Below are 26,492 nucleotides of genomic sequence, written 5' to 3'. Positions count from 1 at the left end.
CGATAATTTGATTGTAGCTTTGCACTCCTCCCTCAAAACAAATAGTGAGCAGTGTCAATATTAAGTTGATGGTTTTTTAAACGACTTTTTTGTCTTAAGGACATCAATTTCCGCAAAAAAAAAAATGTCACAGAGTTGGTCTGACATTTTGATTAAGTTCAGTGTTTCACTAAGTCTAGGATTCATAGAATGTGAATTACTGCATCCTATATGCTTACAAATTGTCTGTGGACGCAATAAAATTGATCAGTGCATCCACAGGGATGCAGAAGAAGTCGTAATACTTCTGTAAAAATTCCAATCACATAACAAGAAGTTATCACTGGGTTTGCTACTAGCCGGGTTATGGCATCATTTGCAATAACAGTTACACAATACAATAACAGATACACAATACAGTAACAGACACACAATACAATAACAGTAATATTTAAGTGTCTGAGACCCCCATTTTGTTGTCCAGGACCCCTGAAAATTATAAGCATGCATCCCTGGGACTCTAAAATACAGGACTCAAGGTAAATCCCTGATGATTATTATATGTTGATTAGTTTTCAAGTTGATGACAATTCATCAGTCCATTTTTGAGCCAAACAGAATATAATAGGACATCAGTATCGACAAAGAACAATTAGGATAATAGAAACCCTTCTGAATGAAGATGATAGTGCATGGTACCTAATATCTGATAGTGCATGGTACCTAATATCTAAGAAGATAAGCCAACAGTTTCTTAGCACACTCAAATAAATTTCGTGTACTACTGACACCAAAAACCATATGTCGTACACTGACAGGGAAACAATATGAGAAAATAATGGTAAAACACAGATTTCATTTAAAATTGTAAATATTATGACAGATTTGGGATATTGTTTCTGGACATCTGCAGGTGTTTGAGAAAAAGAGTATTAAAGACATACCAAATTATGAAAAATACAGCCTTAACCTGCCTGACAACAAACACAGGTAAACCAATGACATTTTCACCATGTACAGCCATACATACTTTACCATCAACTCCAACAAATACAAAAAGGTTTCTAGTCTACTGCAAACATATGGAAGACAGCAAAACCAATATTTATTGGACACCCAGGCTTAAAGATTGCAACCCTATCAGTTGAGGTCAGCACCTCGTATAACCAGACTGATCTGATTATAAGAGGAAAGAGACAGAGCCCTTACATATCCCAGAGATATTGGCTAACATTGTATCACAGTGTTGATAAGCCTTGTCACAATCTCCAATACCTGCCTCACTAGGCACACCTTGACACATGGGATATGTGAATGATTGTCTAGATGATACAAAATAAAACACACTTCAATCACTGATGGATGAGGCTTAAGTGTATTTGTATGTTATATAGCATTGTGCTGCCCGGAGGAGATTTCCCATGTCATATACTTGAAATGGGATTTAATTTTCAAATATCAACACATTTGGTTTAAGGGTTCACTGTGTTATCATGATATTCAAATACTGTTGATATTTGCGAGTTACATTACGTAAGGTCACTAAATGTTCTTTATAGATCAAGCTTATATAACAGTCACTGTCCATAAGAAAATCAGCTTGTAATTGTTTTTAATCCGATCCTATACCTTCTGACCGTAATATTTTCCAACTAGATCGGTACACAGTTTTTAAATGTTTTCTATGCAGCATTCTCTGAATTTTGTGGCAGAGTATATATATTGTTGCAGTTTGTTAGCTTTAGGTAAAAATTTGCATCCATGAAAGCACAAGAATATGTCTCGTTTCTTTCTTCTTACACATCCCTTGAGTATCAGCTTTAGGCCAGACCAATTTTATTTCTTGTTTACGGATCCGCCTGCCATATTTTTTCAAGAATTAAAAAAAAATGAAAATTAATTTTTCACTTTCAAAATATAAAATCCTAATGTTTTCATTGGCTAACAATGTAAACTCACAAGAAAACACATTTTAAGTTGTTTTTTGACCCATATTCACTTCAGAAATGGCCACAAGTAAAATACTTTGAGTATTTAGAAGGAATATTACCCTCATAGGAAATTTTATTTTAATTTTTTTCCAGCCTGCCTTTAGATTTTTAGAGGACAAAAGTCTGTAAAACAAGAAATATAATTGGTGTGGCCTTACTTCTTTTACACCCATAAGAATTAGCAAGAATTTCCTCAGGTCATGACAAAGCCACTTTTCTTCACAACAGTTTGTTGGGTGAAAAGGCAAACGTAATTCCAACATTATCTACAGTCAGTATAGAATCAAGTGTGGACCCAGCTAACCTCTGGGTGATATCACAAGCAGATGATGATATTACAAGAAGATGATGATATCACTAAATGCATGTCAGTTCAAGCTTTGGTAAGTACATCTTTCTGGGAATCAAGATGTAAGGAGATGTAAGGAATTTTAACCTGCAGTCTGGTATAAATTAAACTTCTAAATATGTCCTGTAAGCCTTTGCTCAAGCTGAAGCGACTATTTGTCATTTTTCTCAGTTGTGTCAAGGTAGTATCAACTTAATGTTCAAACAAAAGAGAATTCAAATCCCATTTCTAATTGATGGTAAACCTAAAATGTAAATACTATACCAGGTCAGGTCACTATGGAGATTAGAGACTTGGGAGTCTGTATCACGTAGTCTAGTGTTCATAAATCTTCTGAATAAATTCTGACCCATGAAGGTCTGGGGTAGAATAGGGATTCAGCAACCCGCGCTTGCCATAAAAGGCGACTATGCTTGTAAGAGGTGACTAACGGGGTCCAATGGTCAGACTCGCTGACTTGCTTGAAACATGTCGTCGGTTCCCACTTGCATAGATCAGTGCTCATGCAGTTGATCGCTTGACTGTCTGATCCAGACTCGATTATTTACAGACCGCTGCAAGATAGCCAGAATATTGCTGAGTGCAATGTAAAACTAAACTCACTCACTCACTCACTCACTCACTCTGTGTATGTTCTGATTAAAAGGTAGATATTCACTCTGAAGGATGATGATCATGATGCATATTTTAGTTCATACCTACCAACTATCATTACCTTTAACTTGTTAAACATGCACACAGACAATTCAATGCCTTTATTTCCTCAATACCAAACTTGCACCCCTAAACAAGCATGATGTACTGGATACTGATCTGCCCTCAGAGAGCAAGAGTGGTGAATCTAGATACTGACTACCTACTGGTGACACCATGCAACCCCACTCAACATTATTTTAAGCTCTGAGATAAATGAAAATTCCTTCGGCAACTACTTGTGAAAAGAAAATCGACTCTGAAGCACAATTAGACATCTGAGTAGGAAGCAGTTCCACCAATCCACAGAAAAAGAATGTTGAAAGGATTTTGTCTGGAATAACACTTCTTTATCACAATGATCATCATTACACCTGTTGCATTTATCAAGGTGAGAGTGAGTTAGCGAGCTGGGGCACATTACACCAGCACTTCATGCCGATACAAATATAACTATGATTCACTACAAATTAGCTTGGAGCATCCCTGGATTTTTCCCAGGTAAACATATTTTAGGAAAGAAGCTTTCACCTTATTTACTAATGTTCAGATTCATTAATGATAGAACACAGAGCCAATAGAGAAATTAGCAAGAGGTGAAACTGACAATCAGTGGGTGTGTTTCAAAGACCAACTTGTGGCTGGAAGTATTAAAACAAACAGATATTTCAAACCTGAATGTAACCACTGTTCTATGAGAGACAGAGACAAAAAGCTTTTGGCAAACTTCAATTAGACTTGGGCCTTTAATCATTTCTTTACATATATTTATTTGTTTTGTATTTTTTAATAAAAGTTCATATTGCTACCAAAACAGAAAGAGCAATAATGTAATCAAGTATCTAAGCATACAAACACACTGATGTTATTCGATGCTACTAGGCATCACAGACAATATAGACTTCTACATATTTCAGATTTTTCTACATTATATTTAATATAATATAAGCAATTGTTGTCTAATAATAGTGACTTAAATACATGTTATCAATTAATGAAGAAATTGAAGCATGCAGTCATTGTTCACATGTACACTGTCATAAAATTTGTCTGTTCATTGTTTGGTGCCACAGTCAACAATGTTCCACACATATCACATCAATGAGTAAATCATCAAGTCTGACCAGCCAATCCAGTGAGTGACATCATGAGCAGTAACGTACATATGAGGGGTACGATTCATTAACCAAGTTTGTCTGATAACATGATCACTTCACCCCCTATAACAAGGGTAAAAGTTCTACATATGTAGCGCCAGTTTCATGTGTCATAATTCTGTCACAGAAAAAGCTTCTCTCTTTCTTACATCAAGTACAAAGATCAAATTTTAACAAATGAAGTCGACTTTCAAAGTTTTCCAGGGTGTTGGGGTAGCCTGGTAGTGTCATCATTTGCTCACCACAGTGAAGGTCAGTGTTCAGTTCAGGCCTGGATTTCTTGAAACAAACTTAAGTTTTTACTCAAATTTCAAACTGAGTTTCACAATTTGAAACAGCTGAATTTTTAACTCAACTGCATTTTGGACATATAAAACCCAAACAAATTAAGTAATCTTTTCACGAAACTCAAATTGTTTCCTACGCTTTGAGTTTTGTGCTGATATTAGTTCATTCTGAGAAATGCGTTTTCTCAATTTTGAGTAGAATCTCAGACTTAAGTCAAAACTCAGACTTAAGTTTGTTTCGAGAAATCGGGGTCTGGTGCTCTACGGTTACAGTGCTGCTGGTATATGGTTACGTTGTTCCATAAATGGCATAAAACCAACTCACTCACTCACTATCATAATTTCTGTGACATCAATCACTGAATTGTCTTGTCCTATTTTCACACAACTCCCATACAGGTGGAATAATCCTCGGGGGCATCACGGCTGAGTGAGTGACTGACTATGGTTTTTGAGTATTCCAGCAATACCACGACACGGGGCCCCAGACATTGACTTCATGCACTGTACCCATTTGGGGAATGAAACCAGTTTCTTTCGGCATGACAAGTGAATGCATTAACTACTTGGCTATCCTACTGCCCTTGATTGTATCTAACACACCATTTCAATATATACTTGATAGTGAAAGTCACTGATTTTTATAGACTATCTGTCTGCTGTCAAGATAAGAAATTTTCCAGTACAAAATAGTGGGATCATGGCTAAGTTAACTTTGCTGAAACTAACACTTAGCTATTAAGTTGATAAATCAGTTTAATGAATCTCGCTTTAATGTATATGACAGATAATAAACATCCAATCCTATATGAACCCACTCTGTTCTTTTCAAACATGATATTTATTGCATGAAGTTCACAGAAATTACATTCTGCAGCTAACAGGCACTTTATTCTTGGCATACACCTCTCTGAGCATAATATCCCACAGGAGCAACATGTTAACTCAAAATTACACAACATGATTTAAGAGTAAGAAGAATTTAAACTGTGTCCCTACTTACATTTGATTCAGTAGGCGTGAGTGAGTCATGCGATGCTTAAATTTTCTGTTTATTATCTTTCTAATGCAACAAGAGTTATGAGGCCTGTCTAAATATTGCCTGCTCACCAATAGCATACCTTCAAAACCAGAACAATTGAAAGCTGGAGTCAATGTCAGAAACAAAGCAGTTTTAGCCATGGAGCCACATAGAAACTGGCAACAAATGTAATCCATCAAACTAAAACATACAAGCTTTGTGGTCTCTAGCTGCCTTTCATCTTCCAGTTTAATTTCAATATTAGCTTAAATAAACAAAGTTGGTGATAACAGTGGGGACTAGGCCTGGACATGTCTATGTGGACCACCTTGCTTGTTTGTGGATATTGGTATTGGACTTGGATAGAACACATTCCACCTTCTTCATTTGGTAGGTGTTTCATAAGTGTTTCTTGTGTTATTCCCCAAAAGCAAATAGCTTTGTTTTCACCAAAGAACTGATCATATGAATTAGGTATGTGCACTGCTAAATAAATTGTCTTATTCATACATGTATCGATACTGCAATATATTGGAGACTTTGTGAGTGACACTGACTGTTCCTGAAGATCTTATACTCTACATTTTCAGGTAATAAAAATGGTTCTTACTTGCAACATGTTTCCAACTTGTGAAGGTCCCGGGGTAGAATAGGCTTTCAGCAACCCATGCTTGCTATAAAAGGTGACTATGCTTGTCTTAAGAGGCGACTAATGGGATCAAGTGGTCAAGCTCATTGACTTGGTTGACATGTCATCGGTTCCCAATTGCGCAGATCGATGCTCATGTCGTTGATCACTGGATTGTCTGGTTCATACTCGATTATTTACAGACTGCCGCCATATAGCTGGAATATTGCTGAGTGCGGTGTAAAACTAAACTAAACTCACTCACTCACTCACTCACTGAGTGAGGTTTTACGCCGTCTTTGGCAATATTCCAGCAACATCACAGAGGGGGACATCCTCATGACAAACTAATGTTTTAGCTAAGTTTCTACCCCACCACTACACAGATATCATTTATAGTTCATCTAGTGAAAAATGTGCACTCAATTTTTCAGTTCCTTAGGGAATACCTGGCATGCAACCCCTGAGATAACAGAAGCCTAAGAGACACATTGCCATCTCATCCCACCTGGTACCCATCCACTGCTGGGGAACAGAGGTATATTCAAACATTGTCCCAGGCATAAAAAGACTCCACAATGCAACTAGTACTGACATCAGCAATATTTTTGTGAGCTTGTAGAAGTGTGTTCACAAGATTTCAGAAATATGGTTTCAAGCATGGTATTTTGGAAGGCAGTTTATGAGACACTTAAAGAGTAAAATTTTAGTACTATTTGTACTATATAACCTTGAAGTGATATCACATATACTCAGCATTTTGTTTGGCTACACGAAACAACATCAGGGCAACTTAATATTTATGTTTTCATGACTGACCCTATTTTACTCTTTTTTACTTCCTCTTCACTGTGATATGTGTAATATTTCATACTTGGTCTCTAACACTTGTCCATTCTTCCAGTTCCATATACACATCCAGCCAGTGTGACAGAGTACTGCACAACATGTTCTTCAACTGTTAATTACACTGTCACCATACTCACACCTACTGGCACTTGTTGCCATGCATCCATGATAGATGCGTTGCATACCTGTGTGACCCTTCAATAATGAAGGGTCAGATATATAATATACATGTGCTGCAGGTCGAAATGTTATCCAGGAATATCAGATTTTAGACAATCTGCTCATAAACTTGATGATCCTTGACAATCTGGCTCCAGTTCTGAAGCATTCATACAACTCACCTTTTTTTGATTTTGCACCTATTTTTAATTTGGACGGCCATGTAATCTGAGTATTTGTTTCTTCCATAATCTGAAAAGGACAAAAAACACATAGGTTATATGTAGTTTCACAGATGGCATAGTCAAAACAACAACAGTTCCACAATATGAGCCACAGATGAAAGAGAACTAAAAACCCTATGTCAGTATATCCGCACTCTCCAAACTAACTTAACCCAAGAGTTGATCTTCAGCACCCCATGCTTGTTGTAAAAGGGGACTAATGGGGTCATGTGGTCAGACACCTTGACTTTAATGACACATGTCATCCTATTGCAACAATGTAGGTTGATGTTCATGCTATTGATCACAGATCTATCTGGTACATACTCGATTATTTACAATCCGACACCAAACTAATGCTGATTGCAGCATGAAACAACTAACCAACGAACCAACCTAACTGACCTAATCCTGTTTATAGCCTTTTAACTTTTAAGGAATTCCTTTCTGGGAATACAAGGCCTTAATGGGATATCCTGAGATTATTCTTGGGATTTGATTTTATTTCACTATTCCTGAGACATTCCTCATATCTGTCTAATGAATATATCTATGCAATCACAATATCAAAAAAACATTTTGGGGAAGTTGTACTCACTCTTTGAAAAAAGTCCTCAGCCCCTTCATCGTCTTCATTTTCTGGGGCTAAAACAAAAAGCAATTTTCACTACAACTAACATAAACATAGCATGATGAATGCAATACTACTGGCAAACAAGGCTAAGTTGAGTACTGACCTGACAATTGAATGTATCATGATATCATAATACACAGTACAAATAGCACCCAAAACACCTCTGAATTGCACAATCAGACATATGAAATGTTTTCCATAGTATACTGAGAGAAAAAAAATAACAGATCACAGGAAAATTAAAGTGTACCTTTATTATTTTCCATTTTTTAATCATCAGCTTTGAATAATACTTCGGTGATGCAAACAGGAAAATACTAAAGCACTGCTTGAATTTTCCTGTGATTCATTATTTGTTTCTCTCAGTATATAATGCTTTAGACAGCATGACTGACAAGTGCACTATACACTGTTTAGTTTGTATGTATGTTCTCTACTTAAATTACAAAGTTGACACCTGCCATGTCATCACGTCAGCTAAAGGAGTCCTTTGCACCCTTCCACACATCACACTAATCTAGATTCAACTTTACAATACACATGTGTAAATATCCGTTTTTATGACGGTTTTGCCGATTTGGTCACAGTATGTCACCATAATCCCAGACTGGTACAGACTTGATTATTCACAGACCACAGAGTAGTGAAATATGGCAGAGTGTGGTGCTACACAACAAGCATTGTATTGTTCAGCATGAAGTGATTACAAGTTGATTTATTACCAAGATTTAGCAGAAAGCCTTGTGTTAGTAGTCTTTATGACAACTGCACTAAAGAGGAAAAACTAAATTTAAAGAGTCAGTTTAAATATAATGATGACAATATATATATAAAAGAACTGGGGAGTTTTTCTGATAGGTTTGCTTTTTGATTTTCAAACCTATGCATGTAACAGAAAGTAATACCATCCAGTATATTCCATTTTTTCCCTGCTGAAACCAATAATGAGACTTGAGTAGCAGCAATGGTACAATGGTACACTGTGTATCACTGTGTTTACATTCTGATAGAACTGTGTAACTGGACTGGATTGTTTCAGCTTTTCTTTGTTCGAGTTTTTATCACCCTTTGTCTGAAACCGTCAACAATCAGATAACCTTACAGAACTGTAATTTTTCATCCAAACATCTTAAGGAATAAGAGAGCCAGCCACATCTATAACTGTGGTTTGCCAGGGCTGACAAACACAACCCCTAGTTTCATCCCATGATGGGTCCTAGGCACATTTGAGGAATAACTTACATAGTACAAGGCACTACAAGTTATTGGTTTGCTGTGAAATCATCCAAACCATATAGTGGAACATTTGGCATTAATTCAGACGGGTCAGTATACTAACAACTACTCTCTAAAGTGAACATGGTTTACAAAAAAATGTTCACTATAAAAATAAATATATATATATATATATGATGAAAGGAGCCCTGAAACTTTCTTCATCTTCAGAAGATGAGTAAATCTAGACTTGCCACATATTCAAGACTTGCCACATATTCAAGACTTGCATCGGCTTTCTTGGATATATTTGGTTCAGAGTCTCTATCAAAGACAAATGGGTCAGATAAACTGCAGTTATTTGTAGAGAGTAAGTTATATGAATTCAAAGTCGTGTATCATCTGGAAAATGCAGAAAAGTACATCTTCTGATCTCTGGAGATTTAGCTCAGCTGCACAACTTCATGTAAAACTGTTGATGACATCATCTTCAATTATTTGTGGCAATGAGTTCATATGCCTCAGATTGCCATAGGACTCTTTGTAACAATGAAAAGTGTTGAACAATTGAGAAATCTTGCCAATCAGTATGCAGGAAAATCATGGTTATCTGAACATAATTTCCCCTGCTGCTATGGAATATATGGTATGTTGCTATGGTATATATCATGTATTGACATAGAATGTCTGGTTCTGATCATATAACACATTTAACACTGTCTGTGTTGACCAACATTTGACAATGAAAAAATCTAAACTTGCCAAACTGGAAGAGCTTTACATATTTTGTAGATATACTTTCATAGCAGAACAACAATTATCAGAACACAACAGGTTTAGAGTAATTTTGGCTAACTTTTCTGACAGAATACAGCATAAACAAGACAAACAACTGACACAATTTTGCCATTCTCTGAAGAAAATCTAGACTTGTTATGGACTCATTTTTGTTCCTGGGTCCATGAGAGGCTAGCATTTTCAAAAGCACTGATGTTCATCAAACATTTCTTTAGAACAGCACAGCAATGGTGACGATCCAGGTAGTGCTGTACCAGAATGGAGAATACCTGCATCTAAATTAATCAAAACCAGGTGATAGAAATCGGCAAGCTATGAAACAAGTATTAGAATAGGTAAGCACACTCTCCAAACTTTAGTAGCAAATAACACTGGATTACATATATGCAAACACAGTGCAAACACCATGTGTGTATGAGCCTTTCTGCCTATAAAAGTGATCTCTTGCATGAGTTTCATAGCCTCTTCATCATCCAAACATCACCTTCATTACATATTACATGTTCTGAGCAAATGAGAAACATAATATGTAAGAAATGGATCATCCCCTTCCATCTAATTAACTTCAATAACCATAAAAATAAATAATGTATACATCAGTGAAAAGCATCTGCTTTCCTGATCGAAGTATAATGAGGACATATTTATAATCATGTATGAATCAGTAACTAGGATCAGGAACACTTTACTTCCTAATACACATCAATAAAGTCTGGACCAGACAATCCAGTGACCGACTTCATGCTGCTTTTAGCAATATTCCAGCAATATAACAGTTTGTGGGGACACCAGAAATGAGCTTCACACAATGTATTCATGTGGGGAATAGAACCCAGGTTTTCTGCATGACAAGCTGACACCTTAACCAGTTGGCTTATTACCCAACCAAGCCTCATAGTAAATCATACACTTGCAACCTTCCTCATCAATTTGTAATTTGAATCGGCTTAATAATACATGGGTAAGAAAAACAGTTTAAAAAGCCATGGCAGACAGAAAGACTAATAAGAACAATTTTACTTTACATATCAAAAGAAAATATCCCGACATATTGGAGGTGACAATTCAGATTCTTACAGCCACAGAAAAGACATGGTAATCAAATAAAATATAATCTAAAGGAAATTAATGAAATGAATGAAATAAAAACAAGTGTGTATTTATTCCCTATAATTCTGGTTGACAGATCATAGCAGGCTTGTTCAAGTTCATTATTCACTTCAGTGAACCAGATCAACAACTGAAAGGTAATCCTCTTGTTCACCATAATCAGCTCCAGAAATACCCATCAACAAAAGCCAGTGACAAACCAGGCTAGAAGGTCATATAGAACTGAGATATACACCACCATAGCATGTATATTTCCATTCATTACTAGGCTGCAAGGGAGGTCATTATTGAAATGGAGAGCTACTGATGTGATATATATACAAGACTCAGTGTATAACACAAATATCAACCAGTGCCAGCCTTGGCCTATATTCAAAATACAAGCTTGTCTTTGACAGGAGTCTCTGATAGTTATCACTATTTTGAAATGTGATCCTTTAAGGTTATCATCCAAGTGCAATAATTCAAGATTTGGGTAATTGTGATACATGAAGTACACTCTGTTCGTGTAGCAGTTTCTCCTTTGGCATATACACATGGTAACTTAATTTTGTGAAACATGCACCAGAGGCAATGTCTGCTCTGTTCATGACTAACCAACAAGGAAATCGGTCTTTCCAATCTACACAATTAGTTCAGGTAGCAAGAAATAAATATTACCATGATTACTGAGGCCAGACTTACTAGATGTTATTGATACTGTGAAGTTCTTATCAACAGATCCCCTATCCATCTAATCGCTAATGAGAATGGGCAGGAACAAACGTCTGGCCACCTTGCCTGGATCGTGACTGCCTCCACACCATAAATCATCATCTAAAACATTTGGGCAATTTACTTTCATGCATAGTAAACACAGGGATAAACAAATACAAATATAAACATTTCCACAGAAGATGAAGGTTTACTGAATGTCAGCTCCTACAGGTGGCAGGGTACAAACATGGACATAGTTTGTAACAACGGAGTGAGCGTGTCTAGTTTTACACCACTTTCAGCAATATTCTAGCAATATCACAGCAGGCTACACATGAACTGGGCTTCACACACTGCACCCATTGGAGGAATCAAACTCATGTTTTCAGCATGACAGGCAAATGCTTAAACCACTAGCTACTCAACCACCAGCTGTTGAAAGGAAAGTAATGAAATCTGATGGGCACTATTACAGGAACGAATATTATATGAAAGTCCAGCATGGATATCTGATGTTTACTGTATCAGTCCTTGGGATCTCACTTTCACTGAAGGGGTTGTTGTCAGCATGGTTTATACAAGAAGCAAGCATACACAGTGAAGGATATTTCGCAATGCACAATATCACTGGCAACCAGTGAATCAGAACAACTGCATATGGTTTTGGTTTACAGAACATGGGTTCATCCACTCTTTGGAGTATGTTTCTGAAATTTGACTTTGTTTAGGGTATATTTCTGGGGTACATGTCTGTAGTACCTGTGCCAACAATGACCCCTTCAGCCTCTCTTGCGATCGTTTGCCTACATCCTGATTATATAAAGAATACTTTGCAGTAGACAAGATATACACTCATGGAAACAAATATGGGAACACCTGAAAATACACGTTCCTTTATTCTTTTCCAGGTTTCTTCACAAGCTTGGTGTTGAATTGTGGGTGACATTCTGTCTGGAAAAGAATAAACACCTGAACTTTCATATATTTAGTATATTTGAGACAATAGTGTGTTTGTCATGCCAGTATTTATCTGCTTCTATTATTGTTGAATATGTCAGTCATATTATTTCACTTAAATATATATTTCTCATGATGATCATATTGACAGTGAGAAACTGATAAGAACTGAAGTAATGATATCTGTGCTAAAAATCTTCAAACTATTGGGGGGTTTTGTGTGTGTAAAGGCATGGTAAGGTGGAAGTTACCAAGGTGACATTGAACACATAACAATCAAGTTTACTTCACATTTAAGAGACCTAACCAACACCACTGTTTACAGACTGCGTATCCGTAACAAATACAGCATGTCCATGACAACTCTGTCATATATGAATTCCTAACATCTTCATACCATCAATAACTCAGTTTAAACGACTCTCAGTCCGTCTCCAACTACGGCAAGCATCTGACATTCACATTCTCACAATATTACAAGGTCAGACATCGTTGAGCCCCTGCTGTATAATACATGTATAATATTATCAGCATAGGTAGTGTTTGTTCATGATGGAATTTGTTGTTTACTTAGACAAACAAAAGATCTATATCCACTGACAGTTGTCTTCTTGTCAGCTAGGGTCTACACAAACCTGTCATTGTACTTGAGATGAAATGGGGTTTAAGGTCAAGATTAGTGCACTAAATAGCTCTGTGGGTACATATATATATATATGGTATATTAGTTGGTTTGTGCATGGATCCGAGTATGTGTCTGTGTCCTGCTGTCTGTCTGTCCATGCATACAAATACATGTTTCTGTCTTTTCTCTTCATGGGTACATGAATGCATGCATGACTGTTTGCCCATGCACACAAGTTTCTGTCCATCTGCCTGGCTGTTCAAGTGTACATGCATGTCTGTGTTTCTGTCCATGTATACGAGTATGTGTATGTGTCCTCCTGTCTGTGCATGCATGAGTGCATGTATGTGTATGCTTGTCTGTCTGTCTGATATTGACATTGCACACTTCTGTTATTCAAGTAATGGCCAATGGCGGGCAAAGATTACCATTCTTCAATGGTAACTGGTTTGATATAGCTGGATCAAACCATAGACCTACTGATGTCTGGTCTGACCACTAGAAGGTAACAGGACAGTAGTCAATTTGGGCAGCCAAGGAAAATGAGTTTCATGTTTTTTTCATGACATGTAAGCCTAAAAATGTATCATATGAAGACACTGATCAAGTCTTAACGAAAAACAGTGTTCAATGACCTGGGGTCCATTTAAAAAACAAGTGTCTCAGGGCAAACTAAAACTGCCATAATTATTTGAATACTCCTAAACAGACAGACATGCATAATCAAATTCGCGTAGAAAGAGAAAAAAAAATTATGAATGACCTGATTCAAATTTGACAAATAACCCAAACCTAGCCTCCCTTTAAATGTCTAAAAGTAGCTTTATTCATTCTGCAAGACACCATGAAACACGTAACATGATCCTGCTTGCTCAACACCATGTAATTTGAAGGTTTTGGCAAACTCCTAATCTGCAGTGTGATTCTCACAGCCCTGAATACACCCATGGCACTGTAAGGATTCTTCACTTCCTCAACCCACTAAGCCACAGATACAACATCAAAATAGATTGAGATATCTGAGATAACATGTCAATAGCAAGTTATCTCAGAGCAATTTAGTAGTAAACATTATTAAGGTGTCTGACGATATGGCTTTTATGAGAAAAACGTGTATTCTGTATTACGGGTTCATCTTATTATCAAACCTCTTCAAACCATGGAAATCTTCCCACCACAAGCACAATTTTACATATTCATCGGCTGTATGATTTCTGTGAAATAAGTAACCAGATTAATGTTTTTGTAACACATTTTACTTAATCAAACCTATCAGAACTTGGTCCAAAATGAGATTCTTGAGTGGTATTTAGAAGTTGGTGAATATAATAAAGTGAAGTAGCCCAGAAACATCATGTTGGACAATGAAAAGAAGTTGTCATCCATATACTCGTCTCATTATTGGTCCAAAATATACAGAACATCTTGAAACACATTAAAGAACACCAACAATCAGAAGCTGTGTGCTTGAATAACCACTAGACACAATAGATTTTCTTTAACATCATGTCATAGGTATTTATTAATGTTTTCAACAATATTCTTTTCCGTAATTTGTACATCACAATATTCACATGTACACTTTTTTATACATTGACTACTATTTATATTTCTTCAACGCTTAAATATTCTCCATTAAATTATATCAATAACACATTCATAAGTACACATGTAACTTTTTAATAATGTATTTCGCTGAATCAAATTGTGAGAATTTGGTGCAATTTGTTTCAAAACAAGTGAAAAAAACACCCCAAACTTGAAGTCGCCATGTCAAATACCCCCATCATAACAGATATGTCAAACAGAAATTCAGAAGGTTGTTTACCATTTTTTATCACATATTTTCATCAGTTATATTGATCCATAATGTTCCGTATATTACCTGTGCCTGCAACTTTCATATTACATGTGAATATTTGTATCATGTATCAGCTTCCAACGCATAAAACTCGTGTAGAATATGTCTTCAGTAACCCATGCTTGCCACTAAAGGTGACTATGCTTGTCGTAAGAGGCAACAAATGGGATCAGGTGGTCAGGCTTGGTGACTGGGTGGACACATGTCATCGGTTCCCAATTGTGCAGATCGATGCTCATGCTGTTGATCACTGGATTGTCTGGTCCAGATTTGATTATTTGCAGACCACTGTCGTATAGTTGGAATAAAACTAAACTCACTCACTCACTCCAATGCACGATGATAATTGTACTAGTACTTGTATTATATTGAGGACAACGTAACAGTTGAATAGTCTGTATCTTGTACTAATTTCTGAATATACTATGATTATTGCATGCTACACATACTGTGTACACTGTGGAGATCTGTCTCTGATCTTCTGACTGAGTGATAATTGTACTATGTAACATGTCAACTGTGGATTTGAGAAATACAAATACTTAAAACAAAAATCAAAAAATTATCAGATATTATCTATGAATTTTTCCACGAGTATCCCTATTACATATTACATATCATCCACTTCACAAAGCTAAGACTGAGTGATCACAAGCTACATGTTGAATTAGGTAGAAGAACAAGACCACCAACATCTTTGGAGGATCACCTCTGTAGTCAGTGTTCTTGAGGATGAAGAGCACTATTTCATGTCTTAAACAAAATATTCAGACGTAAGGTGCTCCTTACTTATCTCCCTTTCATCTCTAAATGATAAATTTTAAAGTCTTATTACCACAGAAAAATTTCACCTAATCTTTAGAAATATTCAACCAAATAGTATAGAAATAATCTGCAACCATATACATGTACAACATTAAGCAAATGGAGAGCTCTAGATTGTCTTAGGCCATTATTACACATTTTATCATGTCTTGTTACTGTGGGTGATTCATTATCTATCTTGTTTATGTAGTATCTAGAATATTATCCTCTTGATTTATGAAATTGTTATAATATATATTTGTACCTTTTCAGTTTATATTTGTAGTTTATAGAATATTGCCACTGTTTCTTAATGGAATGGTGTGCAATAAAATATCTTATCACTTCTTATCTTAAACCATTCTCAATGTTGTTAGACATCCCATGCCAAATTATTATGCACCTGTCATTCACAATTACATATGTAATAGCCAGACTTGTGTCATTGTCCATGTTACACCAGATATTTGGCAGCCACCAGTACATGACTGTGGTAGCCGTTCCACAAACCACATACTTCTACTGCTGCACATGTCTTGGTATGTGTTCTCCATGCGGCAAGCATTAACCTTCCCATCACATGAGATCTGTGCCTGCAAATCTTCTTGAAACTACATCCTAGTCCTTCAGAGGGAAATGAACGATTTGTAAGAATGATACCCTCCTTGCTCAAAACAACACCTTTCTCTTTGAAGTAAGTTTCAGGCGAACATTCTGCTTCCCTGAGAGCAATAGGTTCAAACATCTGACTTTGTCTAATCAGACATTAAGTGCATGATCTGAAGAATCTTATGGCACTCAGGTCACATGTATCTGGTTGCTATAATATTCAGGTCACAGTGACATGAGATTTCCGTGGAGGCTAAACAGGTGTATATCCTAAACATGTTCATGTCTTACAGTTGTGACAATTTTATCAACAAATGTATTTATGGTTTTCATTGCTGTAAACCTTACCCAGATCCTGAAGGCAGCTGTGATGTTGTTTGTGAGACACACTTAAAGTACTCACAGAAATAGAAATAGAATGTTCTTTTGGTGTATACTTATTTATTGCTTCATTAAAATTGGTAGTTTTAACAAATATCAAATAACCACATTTTTTACAACTAGGCTTTAAATTTTGGTTCTTTAACCAACATCCAAAATACTATTTTACAGTTAAAAATAACCAAAATTTGCATACTTCTTACAAATATATAAAAATGTTATAACTTCACAACATAATCAACAAAGGGTGGTAACCACTAACAGCAGCACAGTCAAGACAGGAAGACGCATTTGCCATAGCAATTGTGCCTTAAATGACCAAGTCAAAATAGTAAAATTTAAACTAGAGTGCAGGCATGAAACTTGTATGGAGAAAATCCCTAAATAAATTATTTTGTATATCAAAAGGATACAGTATATAAAGGGTGAATGTTATATGTTGTTTTTCATAAATTCAGAAAATATATTATGCACTTAAACTTTTGGAGAATACATCTCATTTTAATACCATAGCTTGCATCAAAAACATACATATCAACTTTGACAAAATTTCAAGGGGTAAAAATGACACAGTTTGCTCTCCTGCAAACTCATCTACATCAGATGATTTTACAAAAAGTGTTAAACACAAACGCTGGGAAAACACGAAACTGATAGAATGCTTAACAATCAAACTATCATTGTGTTCAAAACAAGAAATATATGCCCAAAACCATGTCATTTCTATTTACGATTACTTTAGTACAGCGATACACTGACACCATCAAAGTTCTATATTTCAGTTCTCTATATGCCTACAAATACACACTGGAAGCCACTGAAGACCTCCAGAAATAAAGTCAATACAGCACACAGTTGTCCAGTCCATTACTTACAGACCGCCACGATATTGCCAGAATACTGATGACAGCAGTGTTAAACAACAAAATAACCAGCACACCCAAAAAAACATCAGACAATGTCTTCAAAATGCATTTTCATCAAATTTGTTTCATTGGCCAATCTTTTGTATAATTATTGTTTCAGAGTCATCAGTTTTGATTTACTTTCACATGTTTTGGACTTGGACAGTTTCTCTGTCTTTAGTTACTACCATGTCAGCCATCGCTATTGTTAGTTCCCAAGTTACACCTGTCATTGGTTTCACACTCAGATTCTATGATGTGAAAGGTTTTTTAATTTGAGAGATGGATAAGTACTTTGCCATGATGTTGTCAAACAAAAGTGAAGGGATAAAAAAACACCAAATGCTTGTTAACTTAGTGCAGTGCACACAGTAGAATTCGTAAGCGTAATCAAACACTCATTGAGGTGCATGGAGCTATTGAAATGCTCACTGACACAGACAACTGGATTTACACTGGATCCAATGCATTTGGACACAAATAGCAAGTAAGGAAAAGGCACAGCACATTTCAATCAGGTTATTACAGTCCATCTGACACAAAATGATACCAATGAATTGCAATCTCATACAAAGACAAATAGACAGAAAGGAATCATACCAACACAGAGTGCAAAAAAACCCAACAGACCAACTCTACAAAAAAAATGGAATAATTCTTGACAGAAAAATAAAAAAGGTTGTTGAAGAAACCGACATCATCTATTTGTCCGCTTTCCAAGTTTGTTACAAGGGTGCTGTGGAACCTAAAGCAACAGTACAAAAGAGGTATTTCTTGAAGGTAGACATTTGGCAACATTTATAATTTTGATTTTGCAGATCATCAATCTACAAACTATTTTATAAAAGTAGTCACTTGGTGACATCAGGACAGTTTGCAGAACTAAACTGATATTTAGATTGCCCTTTTAGTCACAACTTTGGAGCCTGTATAGATCGTGGGATTTTATACATGTTAAGGTTATCTGGTAAAATGAAAGGAACCATGTGACAATACCATGACAAATTCATGCTGATACAGTTTTCATAAATGGCCGATTACATCATGCTGCACTCATTTTCTGAAGAGATGTTCTAGTCATCCTAGAATACACTGAGTGAGCGAGTGAGTGAGTTGGTTTTACACTGCTTTAAGCAATATTCCAGCAACATCACCACGGGGCACACCAGAAATGAGCTTCAAACAATATGCCCATGGTGGGAGTCGAACCCACATCTTCATTCTGTTGAGTGAACACTTTAACCAGTGGGCTACCCCAACCACTTGACACTTGTACAAACTTATTCTTTACATAAACACAGGAAATCAGGGGCTCAGTAGCATGCTCAAAAACACAGCAAATCAGGTGCTCAGTAGTAGAAAATTACAGTTATCACACACAAACATTGGAAAAACCATACCAGAATATTATCACACATACGAGCACGGATGTCAACACAAAGACAGAAAACTTGTGTCATTGAATGAGGCGTTTCAACTGATCAATTTGAAATCCCTGGATCAGAGGAAAACTGGCATCTGCGATGAAAGAATACACTGCTGCATGTTATCATGCTTCATCATATGTTTAACAGAGTTGAGATGTTGTAATGTTTAACATGTTTAACGTCCAGGTATTTGCCCCACAAACCCACCCTGCTATCAGTTCTTGCATCACTCTAACATAGCTCTCAGTGGATCACCAGACATATTTCCTGTTCACCTCAAGTGTCGATGCCTATATATAACATGCAGGTATAATTCCGCTCTCCTCATGTTTATTTTTAGTGGTGTGTTCCGTCTATCAGTCAGATTTGTTGCTGTACCGCTTGCAAGCTTGTTCCCTCTCATTGATACTCTCTCCTTGCCTTTCTCCATTTTATCAGATAACTTGGGACCTCTAAATAGCTCACAATAAGCTACAGGGAGGATTCCACTCAACCCTCAGCATTTGTTTTTATGGAGGTAGAGTATCTGCAAGTGGTTTTAGATGGTTACTCTGTTAACCCTTTTGCCCTTGAGCTGGGTCACACGCCATCATTTCCTACGGTGTCTGAAGGAACTGTGAATCCATTGGGGACCACAAGATTACAGAGACTTTGTCAGACAGAGTCAAATGATGACAACAGTTACAAATCGGTTAAGATACTTCAGGTAGTGGGGATTCCAGGTCACAAGTAGGTGATACACTCAATGACTAACTGACAGAAGCCAATTAGCTGCTGGCTGGGAATTGGTGTAGAATCTAAGACATCCAAAACATCACTGATTTACTACACATGAATCTGTACGAAACAACACTTTTTATATCAACTACTACAAATATATTTCAGTGTATCAAAAGCATTTTGACATTTTATGCATTGAATTGCCAGGTTTATTTACATTTTTACCCTATAATGAATACAATGGCTAATACAGAACGAACATTTCAACAACAGCTGAAGACGTAATCTGCCAATCTGTCTTTAGGGAGATAGCCTTGTGGTTAAAGTGTTCACTCGTTATGACGAAAACTCAGGTTTGATTCCCCACTTGGCTACAATGTGTGAAACCCATTTCTGTTGTCTCACTCCACGATGATACTGAAATATTTCTAAAAGCAGCATAAAAGTAGACTCACTCAGCCACTGGGGTAACTATTGCAAGGACGAGACAGCTAGTTCAGCAGTGCCCCTCTTGCACCATACTGACTGCACTGCAATAACTGACAACACAAGGCCATGTGGGTAATCAATCTTGATTTAATATGGATAGAGTTCCACATTTTATTATGTTTGCTCTGGTGTTTTATTGGAGCTGGAAATTTCCTCAAGCTTAAAAAACTAACAGAGCTATAAACGCCAAGGCAGATATGAAGATGGTCAAAAGAGGAATGAATAGGGGTTTTACAATAGATCAAACTATCGATGGATTGCAATTGTTTATGAATCAATAGCAATTAATCGATTGGGAATATGAACTAGTGTCAATAAATCGATAGTTGCTGTCACTATCAATAGCAAAAGGATTGTTTCCATCAACGTATGTGCAGCTCAATTAAGGCATGTAACCACTTTGGTATAGAGTCATCTGCCCCTGTTTATGTAACATGTTACATTTGGGATTACAATTTCGTAGTAAAGAACAAATTTTAGTACTTTTTGAGTTGAGTACAATTCAGGGTTCGAAAATGCACTCTTAAAATCATTCACCTATTTCCGCTAGTGATTTTTTGTTGTTGCTGAATGTTAGAAATGCTTGCTAAAATTTTGAATAACGCATCCTATATTTGATGATACATTGTAAACCAAAAGTCACTGTGTTCTGTAATCTGATTGGTTGAAAAACATGATCAAATGGTATTAGATTCCCGGAAACTGTAAGACTATTCACTGCGTATTTACACGTAAACAATTGTTTTGCTGTGTCATCAACAGTGGTGACGTCATTCAAATCATATTGTGACGTAAAGTTAGAATGACGTCACAAATGAGCTCCAGACGTTACCATGGGAACCAGCTGAAACGGCCAGCTGATGACACTTTACTGCTGTACTCATACTCGATGTAAACGAGTGCAGACAGTAAAACCCCTTTGGTTTACTTTTTTGTTTACAATGTCGATAAACATCATGTGTTGGCCAATTTCGGGGAGTTATTGAGTATTTGAAGCACGGGAATATTTCATTCCCGTGCTTCAAATACTCAATAACACCCGGAAATTGGCCAACACATGATGTTTATCTCCTAAATGTTTGATGCAGAAGTGTTTTATATTCCTACTGCTCATCAAGATAACTTTAGCTGTCCACTTGACTTTGGACAATATGTTTGACTATCTGGCCAAAGTGAATAAATTTTTCACTGCAATGTAGAATGAAAAATAATTGACCTAGGTTCGATTCAATTTGTAATTTTGTGTTTCTTGTTCTAAGCTTTTGATCACTGTCATACACAACCACTGCAACAGAAGCAACCTTCTGTTTTCATGTTCTATTGTTCTGGCATTTATCCAAAATGGTGGCAAAAAGAAATGTTGGATGGAAATTGATGGTGGATTCGCTCAAAGTCCATTCATTAAAACTAAAACGAAAAGAAATACATTCGTATTTATTTCAAAGTACATGTTAAATCTGAAACATGACAAACGTGTTAGTTTAGAACTACTGCAATAGTTATTGCAATAGTATATCAATAGCTATCGCAATAGTAACTTTACCTCAATAGTCACCCCTAGGAATGAAAAAGGCATACTAATGGCTATAGCAACCTGATTTGCAATCCCCGAGAGTCCCAGGTAACACTAACTAACGGTGTGAATAACGAACCAAGCGAACTCAATCAGTGTCACTGTCATTCAGCAATGATCACTTTGGCCCATGTCGAAACTGACGACATCGTAAAGACAGTTTCCGATCAGCGCGACGGAATATCCCGATTTGACTCGGAATGCGAAGATGAGGACATGAACATTGATGAAACAGACCAGGCCCCACCTTCATTCGCAGAAGCAATATGGAGCTAAAAACTTTCAAGAACTTCCTTGTGTCACAGAAAACAACTGACATGTCTTCTTTTGATTCGCTTGCCGGCTTGAATGAGACTGTGGGACATATGCAGTTGGCCAAACCTGCACAGGTAACGTAATATGAATGAATGAATGAATGCATGAATAAACTGAGTAGGAATGTGTTGTACTGTATACACAGTGTGTCTTATTGCTCTTTCAATGTGATTTTCGTGAATAGCGAACTATGGATATAACGAACTAATTTCAGTGGTCCCTTGTAGTTTGTTATGAAAGTATTTTACTGTATATAATAACACTATGAGGGCCAATGGAGATATGAAGAAGGCCAATAGCTCTATGAAGGCCATTGCAGATATGAAAAAAGCCAATAGCACTATGAAAGCCACTGCAGATATGAAAAGGCCAATAGTGCTATGAAGGCCAATGCACATATCAAAAGGCCAATAGTGCTATGAAGGCCAATGCACATATGAAAAAGGCCAATAGTGCTATGAAGGCCACTGCAGATATGAAATGGCCCATAGTGCTATGAAGGCCAATGCACATATGAAAAAGGCCAATAGCGCTATGAAGGCCATTGCAGATATGAAAAAGGCCAATAATGCTATGAAGGCCATTGCAGATATGAAAAGGCCAATAGCACTATGAAGGCCAATGCACACATGAAAAAGGACAACAGCGCTATCGAGGCCAATGCAGATATGAAAAAGGACAATAGCGCCATGAAAGTCAATGCAGGTATGAAAAAGGACAATAGCACTATGTAGGCCAATACAGATATGAAAAAGACCCATAGCGCTATGAAGGTCAATGCAGATATAAATAAGGCTAAAAGAGGAATTATGTTGAGAAACATAGGGTCCAATAATAGTAGCAACAAGCGAAGATCTGACAGTGTGTGTCGACTGACCATGTTCAAGCAGATAGCTGAGTCACTTGTCATCATTAGTCAGGACTTAGTGGCCAGATGAAGGTATTATCCTGGAGCATCACATCTTCACACTCCCTTTTTCATAGAGATTCTGGATCTGAATAGGTCAGCAGTGATCCATGTTTGTCTAAACAACTGAGAATCTGGCTTATCTTATGGCTGGTTTACCCCTAATTGTGGGAAATGGTCCAAAGCAACCTGTGCTGGGTCATAATAGGAACTGTAATGGATCAGACTGGTTTGGAAAAAACTCTTCCTTTTGAAAACGGGGTAAGCAAGATCTAAGATCCTGAGATAATCTAGACTTGCTTCACTTATGGCGTCTGCAGAAATTGCTGGACAGAAGGGAAACTATAACATTCATGATCAATGAGACAGACCTAATCAGCTGATGAGAGAGAAACTACACTATACTCATATTACCTTACATCAGTACTGCAGTCTGAAGCACATTTAAACCTTTTAATCTCGCCCTCAATCTATCTCTGATAATCTGATAATCTATTAACCAGATGAAGTCAACAAATGGTCTTGTGACAGAGTAATATTCAAATTTCCCAATCCTGTGGCATAACTGTGAAATTATTATATAACAGAATTAGTTTTCACTAAAAGCCTGGGCACTCTTATACACACCAAACCAAAAGTAGTCTCGAAGATTCAAAGGAAGAAAAGATCTGACAAAGAATAATTACAATTATTTTATAGAAATGTTTTCATTTCAATAACATATACAACATTAAACCGTCACAGAATATAATGGGTTAATTTCTTTCTGTACCAGACCCTAGGATATTTATATGGACAATAAAAGTCTGACATATCTTGTGTTATCACTGATAATCTAAATGTAATTACTCAGAAATTCCGGAGAAAGGAAATCCAGTTTGGGGTCCATTAATTCTAAAAACATGAAAAGAGCCCATAACTATGACTATTTCGTATCAAAAACCATCCCAACTTTCTCCAGAGATGATTCACCATCCATGCCAGTTGAACTGGAACAGGATAGGAGCACTCCAGTGGTGTAATGACACTGATCGGGGCAACCCTGATCAGGGCAACCCTGTCTGTCAGCTCCTTCACTTCCTGTAGTTGCCCATGTGCTTCTCATCAACTGGCTGGACCAGCAGCCTTCCAGCACTCACCACTCTGTCTTATCTGCCTATGTGCATGTTCCTCTAGTTATCGGGACAACTTCAAATGTTTTGACTTTTGGAGATTTCTGCCAAGGTATTCCTGCATTACTGTCTTCTCTCTTGATGACACAACTTCCTGATTATGAATCAAAGCCAAGCTATTTTTAGTACTTTGATTGGGTTTGAGTTATCTGTATGGGTTTTTGACAGGTGTGTTCATTTTCTGATCTGCAGATCTAAGGGATTCTATCTATTCCAGTATGTTTTTACACTATGTTAAATGAACTATCAGACTACAGATGCAACATTTGAAGATTTATACATTTATCTAGTGTGTATTTATTCATAAATAATTCAAAGACAAGATACCTGAGTATCTCAAGACTGAAAAATGTAAACAGAGTCAGACACCATGGCAATACAACACAGCAGCTTGCCTTCACTGATTAAAAAGAACTGTATTCTTTACCAGTAAATAAAAATGAAAGTGATCACATCAGCCACAATATCACCTTTCAGAATCACCTGAACCATGTCATTCCAAGGAAGTTACAAGATGGTACTTCATGTTCCCCAGCCTAACTCTCTGCATTACAGGGGATGAAATAAGGTCTCGTTAGTAGAAAGTGGGGATAATTCGTTTCAGTAGGTATCCATGGTAACTGCAGATTGGTATCTATGATAGAACTATAAAACTGGCATTAGTTGCAACTAGTATCAACACACGAACACAAATTTACACACATACATGTCCATATAAGTTCAAAAACTTCTAACATGACTTTAGACTTTAAACCTTTCACCTCACCTCACCTCACCTCACCTCACCTCACCTCACCTCACCTCACCTCACCTACATCAATACAATATATTTACTCACACATATAGAACAATGGTACATTCCTGACAATGGCAAATGATTAAATACAAACCACAATGTCCTATCCAAATCCCTGGGGACACCACTGGACAAGGTCTACAATGTTGCAGTTTTTGTGGCATTCTGAATGCTAAAAATGAATTCATATGGCTATTTTATGTTCTACACAATGATTTACTATCAAGTACATACATCATTTATGAACATTTTGGTTGACTTACAACTAGTCTCTGAAATGAACTGAAATGAAAAATATTATGAAAAGTAGCGCTAAGAGTTCATTTTCAGTCTGAAACTGCGAAATCTAGAATGCTAGATAAGCTAGACTTGCCTCGGATTTAATGGATATAATTGTTCCAAACATTCAGGTAACTTATGAAAATGGGGCATTACTGAGGTGATGAGTTTTGTGGTTTCTGTTCTATGTAAGTAATAAAAGCCTACAGCCTTCAGTGCAGAGGCACAGTCACCTCAAGATTTTTCTGAAGGTGAATTGAGGTGAAATTGATTTAGCGTCACCTTCAAGATTATTGCAAGTATTTAGAGACACACTTGCGTGTGTGGCTTGTACTACGCCAGACTGAAGTCAGTTTTACAGTGCTTGCCCACTGAGGCACCATGTGGTAGCCTTACACAGACTCCTTTGAGCTGATCAGTCCTTCTTGATCTCCCTAATGCTGAGTGATAGACAGATTTACAACATCTTGTTGAGATTACTGGAAGGTTATATCTGGGGATCAAAACTCTGACCTGTTTTCTGGGTCCACACCCAACCCACTACACCACCTAGCTTGTCCTTAATGCACCAGTACTGAGGTTGATCAGTATTGAACCACGCCACTGCACGGAGACACACACTGTATCACAGTAGCAACTCGGTGAGCATCATCCAGTGCAAACATCTTGAAGACTCCCCCTCAGCTCTCCCTCAGTTCCTATGTGGTAACCCACATAGTATGTGAGGTGGTGGCAGGCAGGAGAGGTTACGAGTCAGGGAGGGGTAGGGCAATGAGGAAATGTGGGGAGTGGTGGAGTATGGATAGATACTGGAAACAGAGAAGTCAGACCAGCAAGTGTCATCCATGTCACAGCATGAACTCCACATTACACATAACATTA

General features: G+C 37.0%; 1 protein-coding gene across 1 annotated transcript in view; it reads right to left on the bottom strand.

Moving 5' to 3' along the window:
- LOC137285036 (protein bicaudal C homolog 1-B-like) overlaps positions 1-26,492 on the bottom strand; it is a 106,120-nt gene that overhangs the window by 61,289 nt on the left and 18,339 nt on the right. The window contains exons 2-3 of the mRNA XM_067817219.1: positions 7,936-7,982; positions 7,296-7,365 (exon numbers count right to left, since the gene is read on the bottom strand). Of these exons, the coding sequence (XP_067673320.1) occupies positions 7,296-7,365; positions 7,936-7,982 (117 nt within the window). The remainder of the gene's footprint in view (positions 1-7,295; positions 7,366-7,935; positions 7,983-26,492) is intronic.

Source organism: Haliotis asinina, chromosome 5 (assembly GCF_037392515.1).
Source record: "Haliotis asinina isolate JCU_RB_2024 chromosome 5, JCU_Hal_asi_v2, whole genome shotgun sequence".
NCBI classification, from domain to species: domain Eukaryota; kingdom Metazoa; phylum Mollusca; class Gastropoda; order Lepetellida; family Haliotidae; genus Haliotis; species Haliotis asinina.
The sequence above is the reverse complement of the archived record's forward strand: the minus strand, read 5'-3'. Positions and strand labels throughout refer to the sequence as shown.